Source organism: Carica papaya, chromosome 2, assembly GCF_054855325.1.
Source record: "Carica papaya isolate Zhongbai chromosome 2, ASM5485532v1, whole genome shotgun sequence".
NCBI classification, from domain to species: domain Eukaryota; kingdom Viridiplantae; phylum Streptophyta; class Magnoliopsida; order Brassicales; family Caricaceae; genus Carica; species Carica papaya.
In genome coordinates this window covers 18,331,956-18,346,492 of record NC_142310.1, presented here as the reverse complement: position 1 = coordinate 18,346,492, position 14,537 = coordinate 18,331,956, and the positions used below count along the sequence as shown (strand labels likewise).

Sequence of the window (14,537 nt, the reverse complement as noted above, 5' to 3'; positions counted from 1 at the left end):
CACAATGAGTTTTTGTGAAGAGTTCATCGAACTACGGCACGACATGCAAAAACTCCAATATCTATTTGACAAATAGAAGGACTTAGTTCAAGAAGTATTAAGGAAAGATATGGTCTGATCATATAATGACGTGACAGAGAACCTTCCTCTTCAAGAAGAGATTAAAGCTCCCGCAAAGGTCGAGCACCCTATCACAGAAGATACAAAAGAGAGAAAGAAAGCCGACCACCAAGATGAATTGGGTTTAGTTGCTAATTTTGTTTATTCCAATGATGATATCTTGCATGATCCAAGACGAAGTATGATTCCAGTCATGAACCACATCAATCATGGAATCAAGTCAGGTAAGTATAATGTATTTTCTATTATTATCACTAATCTTTTCCCTCTTGATGAAAGACAAGATTCGAGGGTCAATTTTTTTAATGAGGGATGATGTGATCCTAAACAACCCAAAGTTAGTTCCAAAAATGTAATCTCACATTAAGGAGGAACTCCATGGAAGTCCGGCCTCCTCCAGTATAATTACATGCGAGTCTGCTGGAGCACAAAGTTGCGCCCACGCAGCACAATAGCCAAGCAATCGAACATTCTTTTGTTTTCTAAACATGATCGACTCAAAGGAAAGAGTAAATCTCAGTTTCCTAAACAGGAACACCCTGAACAAGAAAGTAATTTCATCCATAACTACTTTCCTAAATGAGATTATTTAAGAGAATGAGCATAATTTATTTAAAGGTAGCTTAGCGCCAAAGTAATGCTTCATAGGCTTGGAGAAGTTACAAAACAAAAAGAAAAGCCAACTTTTGGTCCAACTCGAGGTGGCCCAAAAACCTCACAATCAAAGTGGGCTATGACCTAAAAGAGATCCATGGACAGCATGTGCCGCACATTTGCTTCTCCTATTTCACATGTGCGGGCTGCCATATGTGTGGGAATGACAACTTGCATATGTCCCACCACGGGTGAGGAAACCAACTCAATAACTCCATCTTCTAAACCGACTGCAAATCCTCCTTAAAATCCAAAAACTAGCTTCTAAAAGACTCAAAGGAAGAAAGATAACTGAAGGAGGACTCCTACCACATGAAGGAGTTATGGGAAAGCAAGAAACTGCGAGGAAAAGCTTCCTCCCATGTGTTTGGGCAGCAAGCTAGTTTCCGAAAAGGAATCCCCTTCCTTTCCTTATTTCCAATCGATTCCCCTGCTGCAATTAGAAAGACCTACAATTTTCACGTCTGATTGATATGTTGAATTAAAGAAAGAATTCTACTCAATATTGGAATCCAAATGGATAAGATCACATGGAGATTTGGATATGAAAAGAAAATTTTTCTTCAAGTAATTATCTTAATTATTTTGATTATTTTATTAAGTTTAGATTAAGATTAGAATATTTTAATATTTTGATTTATGATTCCTATTCAAATAATGTTTACGAATTCAAGAAGAATTATGTAATCCTATTTCAATTTGGATTAGAAAATAAAGGTTTATATAAGGATCTTAATCCTTAGGTTGTAATCACAAATTCAAGCATTTAATAAAATTAAAGATTTGTCTTTTCTTTGAAATTAGCTTTTCTAATTTGTGAGAGTTCTTCAAATTAGAGAGCTTTTGAAGTCTTGTTGAGCCGGGAAAGCAATGATCAACTTATCACGTAAGCTACGATGTCCTTCATTTTTCTTTTTATTTTCCTGATTATCTTGTTTTTACAGAACATATTGTGGGTGTAGAATCAAGTAGGGACAATGAATTAAGTGGAAAAACTTTCTGATTTTATGTGTTATGAATTCTGGGAGCATAACAATCCTTTCAAGTCCCTCTCGCGTCAGTTATATCTGTATGAAGTGGCCTTATGGGTTTAGGTGGGCTTAAGAAGGTACAAAACATCACTAATAGAGCCCAAATTTAGTATGGGAACTCTTAGAATGAAGATAGGGCGGAGTATGGTGTCTAGATAAGGATGGAAGACTCTAGAATTACTTAAAGGCTAAAGAAAGGAAAATACGAAAATAAGGATGAAAGCATGAGGTGTCATGGTTATGTAAGGTGTTAATCTCCTTGCAGCCACCTCATCTCATTATTGCTACCTATTTTAGCCCTCCACCACTATAAATAGGACTTAGGGTAAAAAGGTAGAAACAATTTGGAGTGAAGGAGATCAAAGTTAGAGAGACAAGAAGAGAGAGAAAAGAGAAAAATGAGAGAAAAAGGGCGCATACCCAAAAAAGTGAGGCAAATTAAAGGAATTTGTGAATTTTCCTTGCGAAAACTTTGCCCAAATATTGAGAAAAAGAGAGAGCAAGGAAGAAGGAAAGGAGAAAACCAAAGCAAAAAGAGAAGATAACGAAAAATTCATGGCCAACCAAGGGAGAAACTTGGGCTTAAAGTGAGTTTTCTCTTTTATTTTAATTTTAGTTCTCTTGAAACTTTGTGGATGATTTTTAAGTGATATGAGGAGTATTTCTAAGGTTAGACAATGTGGCGCATTGTACTTGCTAAGTGATTTGGTACAAGTGAGAGTATAACTCATTGTATAATGTAGCAATGTATTTTCTAAATCATGATTCTAATTCCAATTTTGTGCATCTGTTTCAATGAAAGTGAGTATGTTTTCGAGAAAGTATATAAGAAATATATATTTTGATGGGTGTAAAAACTATATATATTGCATGTATTAGCTGTGTTGTCATGATATCTGCTTATCGGAATAGTGTATCTCACTTTCCTATCATTTTGAGATAGTGAGGATTTCGCTGCCAAAATAGTATGTGATACGAAAAAAAAAAAAAGTTGAGAAGTTAGAGATCAGGTTACAATTTGTACTTTTGTATTATAAAAAAAAGAAAAAATTTAGAGTTTCGTATTAAACTATATCTTAGGTACAATATTCAAAGGATGTGATATTTCTACGCACTCTATATATTAATGAAACTTAGTTTTTGTTACTTAATTACGTGTAAAGTATAAGTGCTCTGGACACATCGTAGAAGAGGAGGGTGCAATCCGTGACAGGTGATATCAAAGCATGGTTCTAAAATACATCCCTTGAATACGAGACTTAGAATTATATGGAACCTAAAATAGTGTAGTAAAACTTAGAATGAATGCAATAAAACATAGTAGGAACTCTCTCTTAACCTAGGGAGTTCAAATGAAGGAAATAGAATGTTGAAAGACTCATATGCATATACTAGATATTTTAAGGATCTAGGAACAACAAGGCTAAAAAAAGTGTTATGTGTGGAAGTGAAGAAGAGTTCTATCAAACACTTAAGTTAAGTAGTTGCCCTCACCAAAGAAATTACTATTAGACAAACGTATATGCCTTTGTGGTGAGAGTTGGAATAAAACCTAATATGTTGGGAGATAAAGTTTGAGAGCAAACATCCTATTAATAACATTAAAGTCATATATTGTTATGACTTAGAAGGATGAATACTAAGGATTCTGAGATCAAGTGAATAAAACATGTGTTTCGGAGGATATATATATATATTGTTGATTGAAGAAAAAGGTCTATTGACTAGCCATTAAGAAATAATGTTGTCACCCCATTACTAAGAACTAGTTCAAACTATGAAAGGGTAAAACACCACAGTAAAGGTTGCCTTCATATTCAAATAAAGAATAAGTCAAGAACCAAAGAAGAGGTATGTTATCACCCATTTGAGGACTATAAGCAAACTATATTCCTAAAATGATTTCTCGAACAAAGTAAAATGATATCTTTGAACCTTCAAGATACAAATAGATAAGTATTATTGGAGATCATGACCAAACCTGTCAAGCGTTGACCCAACATAAGGAAGTATACGCCAATTGAGAGTTGAGTTGAATAAAATAACATCTTTAAGTGTAATACCCTTAAAAAGATAAACCCTTATAAATATGTTCGGATGGTAGAAAGATAAAGATAACTTTTAAGTGTTATTATCCTATCATGGGAATATATGGAACTTAGGAGACCTTTTGGAACTTCCTCTAAAACATCTATGGAAATAAAGGATATGATAAGAGGAAAGGAAAATAATGAGAGGAAAGAATCCAAGCATCCGAAAGTCATGAGAATAGAACATTTGATTAACAAATTTGACAAATTAGAACAAAGAAACGTTATGGTTTCACTCCAAAGCCAACCAGAGACTCTGAATAAATCTCAATCGTAATTAATCATAGAAGATGCTAATAATAAAGGAATCTTAGATAAAGTAGACTCTACCTAAATTGATTTACTAGTCATGACTTTCGAATCATCTAAGACTATCCATTTAAGGGAGATTGTTAGAATTTTTTTGGAGATTAAAGTACCTAATCTTGGAGAGATGGAAACAATAATAGAGTATAACCGATCTTGGCAAGACCATTGATGGACCCCTTAACCAAGGATCCTAGCAGGATATGTTGATAGGGAGTTCTATATTTATTTTGGGAGGTTTCATTAATTATGAATATGATAAGGAGCTCCATACTTATTTTTAGGAGCCACCTAAACTTGATAACTTTAGGTTAATAGTACACTGTGATAACAAGTTCTGACGAATTCCTAATAAATCCACAATTACTTTTGAAAGTCAGAAAAGAGATGACCCATTTTGGAAATATGCGTGAGCTTTAAAGAACTGTAAGTCTAAGAATGAGGTTCCACTAGAAATCAATGAGTCATGATGAAATCTTAAACAGACTTGGATGGAGATAATAGACCTTGATAAGTTAAGGATCAATACGACTTAACTAAAAAGAGTAAGTTTGCTAAGTGAGGAGAAAATGTCTTGATTCGAGAGGATATTGATCCATTTTCCACAAAATTGATTCTCAAGAGTCAAGAAACATATACATTTGATTTTTGGCGCTTAATATAAATATAAAAAGGATGTTGGGGTCATATAGAAGCAATTAAGAGCCATAAAGTCTACTATATCCTTATGAGGAGTTTTGTACTTGATTATTTAAATGTTAAGGACCCAAGAACACTTGATCAATTTTTGAGGTATTATTCAGAGACCACCTAGACATTGTTAAGTTTGAGGATAACAATATAGACCCTTATGAGAAGTTAAGTAAGGTGAAATAATTTGGTGAGATTTGGAGACAAATTCCTAATGAATGCACTTTATCTTTATAAGTTAGAAAAAAATAACTAACCTTGGAGTACTTATGACCCTTAGAGAAATTAAAGTCATGATTTTAATTTATGAAGATAAACAAGTTATTTGAAAAAAAGAAAAGGATGTGATATCTTCATTGTCATACAATTGGAAGTGATGTGACCCCAGGAGAGCGTTCCACTTATCCGAGAGGCAACCATCAGATTTCACGTCAATATAGAAACAAGGCCCAAGAGAAGCCTGGACCAACAAAATGGAGTCAAGATTTGACGACAAGGCCCAATTCCATGAAGTCCAAGGATCCAGTTCGTGCAAGCATAGATCGAGTAAGATGGATCATCGACGCCATCAAGACGGGAAGTCTTATGGGCCGCCGAGACAATCGGCCCAAGGAAGTAGCAACGACGATGAGTTGTGAGCTTTCAGATTGATCTTAAAATATGACGGTGGCATGTCCGAGACATCGCATAAATAGGAGATACCCGCGAGCAGGCGACCCGAGTCACCCGGCCCGCCACCTAGCTCGCCACCCGACCTGCTAAGCCCAACTCGCAACCTAGCAAGTTGCGCATCCGAGAAGAACGGGTGGCCCATGCTGCACGTCCCTGCAGGCGGTCCAACCGAGGCTCATCGGGAAGACCTGAAGATCGATCCTCACCCTAAGGGACTGATCCAACAGACCTGCACCCGAGAGAGACGGAATCGAGCCGAACATTCAACCCATCAAGTCGGCCCAGCCAAGGAGGCACCCACGCGGCAGCTGTCCCATGAGGGCCAAAGACTGCGCGCGCGTGAGCCCAGCCCAAGTCGCACGCAAGTGCAAGCTCCCTTAGCCAATACAAATGAGGTTGAGGTGTGATGAGTTTTGGATTTTTTCTAAATGGTCCATGTATTTTTTTTTCAGCACAAAATTTTTAGAAAAAAATTCACATGGTAATTATCCTATTAATATTTAATTATTATTTTCAAATTAATGATTAATTATATAATATTTTAATCTTAAAATTATCCTAGACTATTATTTTATTATAATTTTTAATCATTATTATTTATCCTATTATTTTAATGTGATTTTCACATGTGAGTATATAGATTTCATATAAGATAAAGATGGACTTATTTTAATTATTATTTTAATGTAAATCTATCCTTATTTTAATATAAATCTATCCCTTATGATTAAATTAATTTATTTAAAATAAAATAAATATTTTATTTTGTAATTATTTTATATTAAGATATAATTTTATTTGGAGTATTATTTTATTAATTATATCAATATTTTTGTACTCATCTACATTGTCCGGGAAAAACTATAAATAAACATTTGCCCTTAAAATATAAAACACACCTTTAAAAATAAATTTGAGAAAATTCTTGAGAGTTTCGAATTTTTTTTTCTTTTAGCATTTTTGCTAAAAATAGCTTTTTAAAGTTCTTCGAAAAGTAGACGTTTTTAGAAGTCTTGTTGACATAAAGAACGAGCATCAACTTATCAGTAAGTCTATGACGTTTTTCATTTTCATGTTTTATTTCTCTATTCTTTATTTTTACTTTTCTTTTAAGATTGTAGATTCAATTAAAGTGAAGGGTTTTATTATAAGTGGTCATTATTTTAATATGCATACGTTGAGTGGGTTTCAGGAGTAGATTCGATCCTCCTCATACTCTCTCGCGTCATGAAGTGCAAAGTACCCTCATGGTTAGTCGAATTTGGAGGACCAAATTCCTTATAGTGAAAGCATGTAATAGCCCGAATTTTTTCCAGTTTGAACGCTTATGTTTGGTATGGTTGATTAAGCATGTATATGTATGAAGGAAGATGTAATGAGGTTAAGAACTAATTTTTGAGTCAAACAGAGCAAAAACGATGTTTTTATGCTAAAAATAAACCCTTTAGAAAGATAACTTTCTCACAAGGAGTAATTGAGTTTCTAGGCCCAAGAATGCTTCTCAAGACTATAACGACATTGTAAGAGATAAGAAGACGCTTCATGAGCATGAAGGAGTAATTAGATTAAGAATCAAGATTGAAATCCCCCAAGAGAGGGAGAAAATCCCCTAGGAGAGGAAGAAAAATCCCTTGAGTAACAGAAGTGATCTTTAATGCTTGAAACACTTCTTAAGCCCAAGATCAATGGAATTTGGAGATGAAATTTGAAGAGACATTAGATAACATATGGAGAAAGAATGTTATGAGAAAAGAAAGACTTGTGGAGAAGAAAAAGTGAGAGAAAAATATAAGGAACCAAACCCTTAGTGTAATAGTTTCCGAAAAAAACTCTACGTTGACCCTTTTAGCTTGATTTATGTCTTGAGACTAAAATACTTAGAATTTAAGGCTTAAATTTGGCTACGAACTAGCCAATACATTAAGGAAGAAGAGTGTGGTAAAGGGAAAATGTCCCTAGAAGCTAATTTGGGAGAAATGAGGCCAAACCCAAGAGGTAAGTACATGGAAGACAGTTTTGACCTTTTGGGCTTTTTTGGGCCATAAGTGAGCCAAATTGACTCAGATGAAGCCAAATAAAAACCATGTGATAGTTGCTCGCTTGATGAATGCGCAAAGCACAAGGTTGCCCAAAAAAAGTAAGAACTGAGCAAGTTATAGAAATCAATTTACAGCAGAAACTGTTAGCATCAACTCTTGTTTTTGCACCAAAAGATCAAGAAACTTTAGTTTTCAAAACGATGAAATGAGGCAGCCCTATTTGGGATTTAGACATTTTTAATTTTTGGTAGTGCTCTTATAATTTGGATTAAAAAACTTAGGTACAATGTACTCTATGTGTGCAGTGACCAGAGGTTCTTATATTTTAAATTAAGAAAAATCTTGCCATTTTTATTTTTGCACCAAGAGAAGAAAGGTCGTAACTAAATGAGGTTTCAAAACACATTTATTTTAAGAGAAAAACATTTTCTCTCTAGGCCCAAGACTAAGAGACTAGAGAATTAATTGTTGGAACGAAAATGTAAAGACATATCTTGTTTCGGAATAAGTTCCAAAAACGAAACGATTCGAAATAAAGCTTCTACTACTTGAATGCTCTCACTATTCCCAACACACTTCAAAAAGGAAAGACTTTCTGGGGGACTGTATAAGAAAGTAGAATCAATATAAAGGGAATAATAGTTCTTATATAATACATAGGCATGTAAGAGGCAAAATTTTGATGCATACTAACATATGGTTCAAACAATAATAAAAGCATTAAAATCTCTAAAAATGTTGAACTTCAGCTTTAGATAAACAATAAAAAAGAAATACAACAAATAGAAAGTTAGGAGGACTTACATTATGGGTGCTTAGAAGTCAGTGAGTAACAGGCAATGAATAAAAAGAAAATTATCGTAAAGCCAACAAATGAATACTTTAAAACCATAACTATGTCCGCCAATTTTATTGAGGACATATTTGGAATTGTGTTTTTGTGTCATCCGTAGGTGACAACTCAAAAGGCAGCAAAAATTATGGGACAAAAAAAGAATATGATATAATTTTAATCAACCACCAAAATGTATTAAACATAGTAGATATTGCATACATCTTGAACCAGCAATCAACCGCACTTGCTGAATGAAGAATATGGCATAATCAGGATATAGCAATCATCGGAAGAGGAGATTCATGATAGTCTTCCATCGTGCAAGAGAAATAAGACTCATGATCCAATGGTTTTAATATGGGTTTCAATCAGAATTATGAAGGAGTTTGCTAAGAGAGGTGATACACATTTATTATGAAATAATAAATCAAGACACTTCAATTAACAAAACAATGAATTAAGCATTCAAACTTTCAGATTAAGACACTTTTAACACCAAACAGCTCATGTTTTTGCACCAAAAGATGAAAAAACTTTAGTTTTTCAAAATAATAAAATGAGGCAGCCTTATTTGGGATTGAGACATTCTTAATGTTTGATAAAACTCTTATAATTTGGATTAGAAACTTAGGTACAATGTACTCTCTGTGTGCAATGACCAAAGGTTCTTATACTTCAAATTAAGAGAAACCTTACAATTTTTATTTTTGCACCAAGAGAAGAAAGTTCGTAATTAAATGAGGCTTCAAGACACTTTTATTTTAAGAGATAAAAATATTTTTTCTTTAGGTCCAAAACTATGAGACTAGAGAATCTACCTGTTGGAACGAAAGTGTAAAGGCATATCTTGTTTGGCAATGAGTCACCATAAAAGAAACTATCAAAACGCAGCCTCTACTACTTGAAAGCTCTTACTCTTCCCAACGCACTTCAAATAAGAAAGATTTTCTGGGGATTATATAGGAAAGTAGAATTAACATAATGGGAAAAATGGTTCCTATATAAAACACACGCATGTAAGAGGCAAAGTTTTGATTCACACTAACACATGTTTCATACAATAGTAAAAGTATTAAAACCTTTAAAAATGTTGAACTTCAGCTTTGGATAAATAATAAAAAGAAATCAAACAAATAAAAAGCTAGGAGGACTTACATTATGAGTGCTTAGAAGTCAGCGAGCAAGAGGTAATCAATTAAAAAAAATACCGTAAAGCCAACAAATGAACACTTTAGAACCATAACTGTGTAGGACAATTTTATTGAGGACCAAATTTGGAGTCGTGTCTTCGCACCATTCATAGGTGACAACTCAAAAAGCAGCAAAAATCATGGGACAAAATAAGAATATGATATAATCTGAATCAACCACCAAAATGTATAAAATATAGAAGATATTGCATACCTCTTGAACCAGCAATCATCAGCACTTGTTAAATGAAGAATATGACATAACTAGGAGCCCTGTAAATCAAGGAGAGAAGAAAAATTATCAAGTTATGTTCACAAAAGTTTCAACAACATAATCAATAACCAATCATTTGTTAATAAAAATAAAACTGAAATAATATCTTTTAAAACTAACTAAATATTTTTTTTGAATAGAAATATAAAATATATGACTGTCTAACTAATACTAGAGAGATAATACATAGAGAAAAATGATAATTTAATATGATATGATCTGCTTGCAATAATCGATGTCCATGCTTAGATGAGTGAACTATTTATTAAGAATGGTTGAATGTGCACTTTACTAAATACCACCGCCTTATATATGTATAGGTTTTCTATCACAAAAAGTAAATAGACAAGTAATTACATATAGTTTACTTTATCCTAATACCATTTAACCTAATTACATATAATATACTCTCCCTAATACTCCTCACACTAGAGAATAGACATTGTCAACTTGCTAATAATGTTTTAAAATGCTAGATTATTCAAGCTTTTAGTCAACATATCTACAAGTTGTGAATTAGTCAGCATATATAGAATACCTACTAAATCATTGTCTAGCTTTTCCTTGATGAAATATCTGCTAACCTCTATTTGTTTGGCTCTGTCCTTTTGCAGTACGTATGAGCAATGCTTAGACCGAATTATTGCCCCAATGTAAGCACATAGGACAAAAGTTTGTTAAAGCTAAAATAAAGAGGAGGAACAAAGGAGGGATTATATATGAAAGAGAGGTGACGATGATGATGGACAAGATTGAGAGAATTGATGGTAGGGAAAGGGAGGGACCACTAAAGACCAATGACATAGCCAGGAGAGAGTCCTTGAAAGTTGAAGTGGCTTCTGAACTACAGATGGAGAAGATAGATGGATAAGGGAAGGGGATCGAAATACCTAGTTCTTTCAGAGCATGGCACGTCATCATCGAAGAAATAACTATGTGGAGGCGATCATAATAGATCAAAGAGATTTCGGATAATGAGGAGTTCAGAAGGAAAACGAGAGAATATTTTAGTAGGTCATATCAGGAAGAGTCAATTTGGAGGCCCAGATTGAATGGCATTAATTTCATAGTTCATGATGATCCCCACCAGGCTTGAGTTGGAGAGAGATTTTTTGGAATAGGAGATTCATGACAATCTTATGTCGTGAAAGAGAGACAAGACTCCTGATCTGGATGGTTTTAATATGGGTTCCATTTGCGATTATGAACAATTTGCTTAGATAGTGAGACATATTTATTATGAAATAATAAATCGAGACACTTTAATTATTAAAACAATGAATTAAGCATTCAACCTTTCAGAATAAAACACTTTTGGCACCAAACAACATTTGTTTTTGCACCAAAAGATCAAAAACATTTAGTTTCCAAACGATAAACGGAGGAAGACCTATCTTGGATTGAGAAATTTTTAATATTTGATGAAACTCTTATAATTTGGACTAAGAAACTTAGGTACAATGTACTCTTTATGTGCAATAATCAAAGGTTCTTATACTTTAAATTAAGAGAAACCTTACCCTTTTTTATTTTTGCAACAAGAGAAGATAACTCGTAATTAAATGAGGCTTCAAGACACATTTATTTTAAGAGATAAAAACATTTTTTCTTCAGGCCCAAGACCAAGAGACTAGAGAATGTAATTGTTGGAACGAACGTGTAAAGGCATATCTTGTTTGGGAATGAGTCACCACAAAAGAAACGATCAAAATGCAGCTTCTACTACTTGAAACCTCTCACTATTTCCAACGCACTTCCAATAGGAAAGACTTTCTGGGGACTGCAGTAGAATCAACATAATGGGAATAATGATTCCTATATAATACACACGCATGTAAGAGGCAAATTTTTTATGCATACTAACACATGTTTCGTACAATAATAAAAGCATTAAAACTTCTAAAAATGTTGAATTTCAGCATTAGATAAAAAAATAAAAGGAAATCGAACAAATAGAAAGCTAGGAGGACTTACATTATGAGTGCTTAGAAATTGGTAAGCAAGAGGTTATGAATAAAAAGAAAATTAACTGGAGTCATGTCTTCGTGTCATTTGTAGGTGACAACTCAAAAGGTAGCAAAAATCATGGGACAAAATAAGAATATGATATAATTTGAATCAATCATCAAAATGTATAAAACATAGTAGATATTGAATACCTCTTGAACCAGCAATCATCAGCACTTGCTGAATGAAGAATATGATATAACCAGGATATAGCCCTGTAAATCAAAAAGAGAAGAAACATTATCAAGTCATGTTGACAAAAATTCCAAAAATATAATTAATAACCAATCATTTGTTAATAAGAAGGATACTTAAATAACATCTTTAAAAATTAATCAAATATTTTTTTAAAATAAAAATATAAAATATTTGATTGTCTAACTAATATTAGAAAGACAGTACATAAAAAAATAATAATGCAACAGGATATGATCTCCATGCAATATATGGATGTCCATGCTTAGATGGGTGAGCTATTTGTCAAGAATGGTTGAATGCACACTTTATTAAGTACCACTGCCTTATATATATATATATATATATATAGGTTTTCTATCATAAAAAGTAAGTAAACAATTAATTACATATAGTGTACTTTATCCGAATACCCTTTAACCTAATTACATATAATACACTCCCTAATACTCTTCATACTGGAGAATAGATATTGTCAATCCCCATGTTGCTAATAACGTTTTAAAATGTTAGATTATTCTGGACTTTGGTCAATATAAGTTCTGAATTCGTCAGCATCTATGGAATACCTATTAAACCGTTGTCTAGCTTTTCTTTGAAGAAATGTCTGTTAACCTCCATTTGTTTGGTTCTGTCCTTTTGCATTAGGTATGAGCAATGCTTAGACTGATTTATTGCCACAATATAACCGCATAGGACAAAAGTTTGTTAAAGCTGAAATCTAAGAAGTTTAGCAAAGAAGAAGGGATTAGTTATGAAAGATAGGTAAAGATGATGATAGACCAGATTGAGGGAATTGTTGGTAGGGAAATAGAGGGACCACTAACAACCAATGACATAGCCAAGAGAGAGTCCTTGAAAGTTGAAGTGGCTTCTCAACTACAGATGGAAGAGATCTTCTGAAGACCCGTCAAGAGATAGATGGATAAGGGAAGGGGATCAAAATACCAAGTTCTTCCATAGCATGGCAAGTCATCATCGAAGAAATAACTGTGTGGAGGCGATGGTAATAGATCATAGAGATTTCGGATAATGACGAGTTCATACTGAAAACAAGAGGATATTAGAGATAAAAACATTTTTTCTGTAGACCAAAGACTAAAAGATTAAAGAATGTAACTGTTGGAACAAAAGCGTAAAGGCATATCTTGTTTGGGAATGAGTCACCAAAAAAGAGACTATCAAAATCCAGCTTCTACTACTTGAATGCTCTTCCCAACGCCCTAAAGAAAGGAAAGACTTTCTGGGGGATTATATACGAAAGTAGAATCAACATAATGGCAATAATGCTTCCTATATAATACACATGCATGTACGAAGCAAAGTTTTGATGCATACTAACATGTGGTTCGAACAATAATAAAAGCATTAAACCCTTTAAAAATCTTGAACTTCAACTTTAGATAAATAATAAGAGGAAACCAAACAAATACTTAAGAGGACTTACATTATAAGTGCGTAGAAGTTACTGATAAAGAGATAATGAATAAAAAGAAAATTGTCGTAAAGCTAACAAATGAACACTTTAGAACCATAAATGTGTTCGGAAATTTTATTGAGGATCATATTTGGATTCGCGTTTTCGTGACAACTCAAAAGGTAGTAAAAAAAAATGGGACAAAATAAGAATATAATATAATCTGAATAAACCACTAAAATGTATAAAACATAGTAGATATTGCATACCTCTTGAACCAACAATCATCAGCACTTGTTGAATAAGGAATATAGCACAACCAGGATATAGCCCTGTAAATCAAAGAGAGAAGAAACATAATCAAGTTATGTTGACAAAAATTCCAAGAACATAATCAATAACCAATCATTTGTTAATAAGAAGAACACTAAAATAACATCTTTTAAAATTAATGAAATAATATTTTTTTTAATTAAAAATATAAAATATTTTACTGTCTTACTAATATTAGAAAGACAGTACATATAGAAAAATGATTATTCAACAGGTTATGATCTGCTTGCAATATATGGATGTCCATGTTTAGATGCGTAAACTATTTATTACGAATGGTTGAATGTGCACTTAACTAAATACCACCACCTTATATATATATATATATATATATATATATATAGATGCATAAACTATTTATTACGAATGGTTGAATGTGCACTTAACTAAATACCACCACCTTATATATATATATATATATATAGGTTTTCTATCATAAAAAGTAAATAGACAATTAATTACATATTGTGTACATTACCCTAATACCCTTTAACCTAATTACATATAATACACTCTCCCTAATACTCCTCATGCTAGAGAACAAATACTGTCAATCTTTATCTTGTTAATAATGTTTTAAAATGCTAGATAATTCAAGCCTTTGATCAGCATATCTACAAGTTGTGAATTATTCAGCATATATGGAATAACTACTAAATCATTGTGTAGCTTCTACATGATGAT

At 33.0% G+C, this 14,537-nt stretch overlaps 1 protein-coding gene across 50 annotated transcripts in view; it reads right to left on the bottom strand.

Moving 5' to 3' along the window:
• The window catches only part of LOC110817296 (uncharacterized), a 40,366-nt gene that overhangs the window by 20,231 nt on the left and 5,598 nt on the right, over positions 1-14,537 (bottom strand). For 7 of the 50 annotated variants that reach the window (XM_088213535.1, XM_088213534.1, XM_088213536.1 and 4 more), the window contains 3 exons: positions 13,790-13,852; positions 12,061-12,123; positions 8,339-11,716 (listed from right to left, as the gene is read on the bottom strand). In XM_088213535.1, coding sequence (XP_088069661.1) covers positions 11,607-11,716; positions 12,061-12,123; positions 13,790-13,852 — 236 coding nt within the window. In that variant the 3' untranslated portion in view covers positions 8,339-11,606. Of the gene's footprint in view, positions 1-8,338; positions 12,124-13,789; positions 13,857-14,537 lie in introns of those variants that run through there. The other 43 variants (XR_015817076.1, XR_015817075.1, XR_015817073.1 and 40 more) reach the window with 37 other exon arrangements.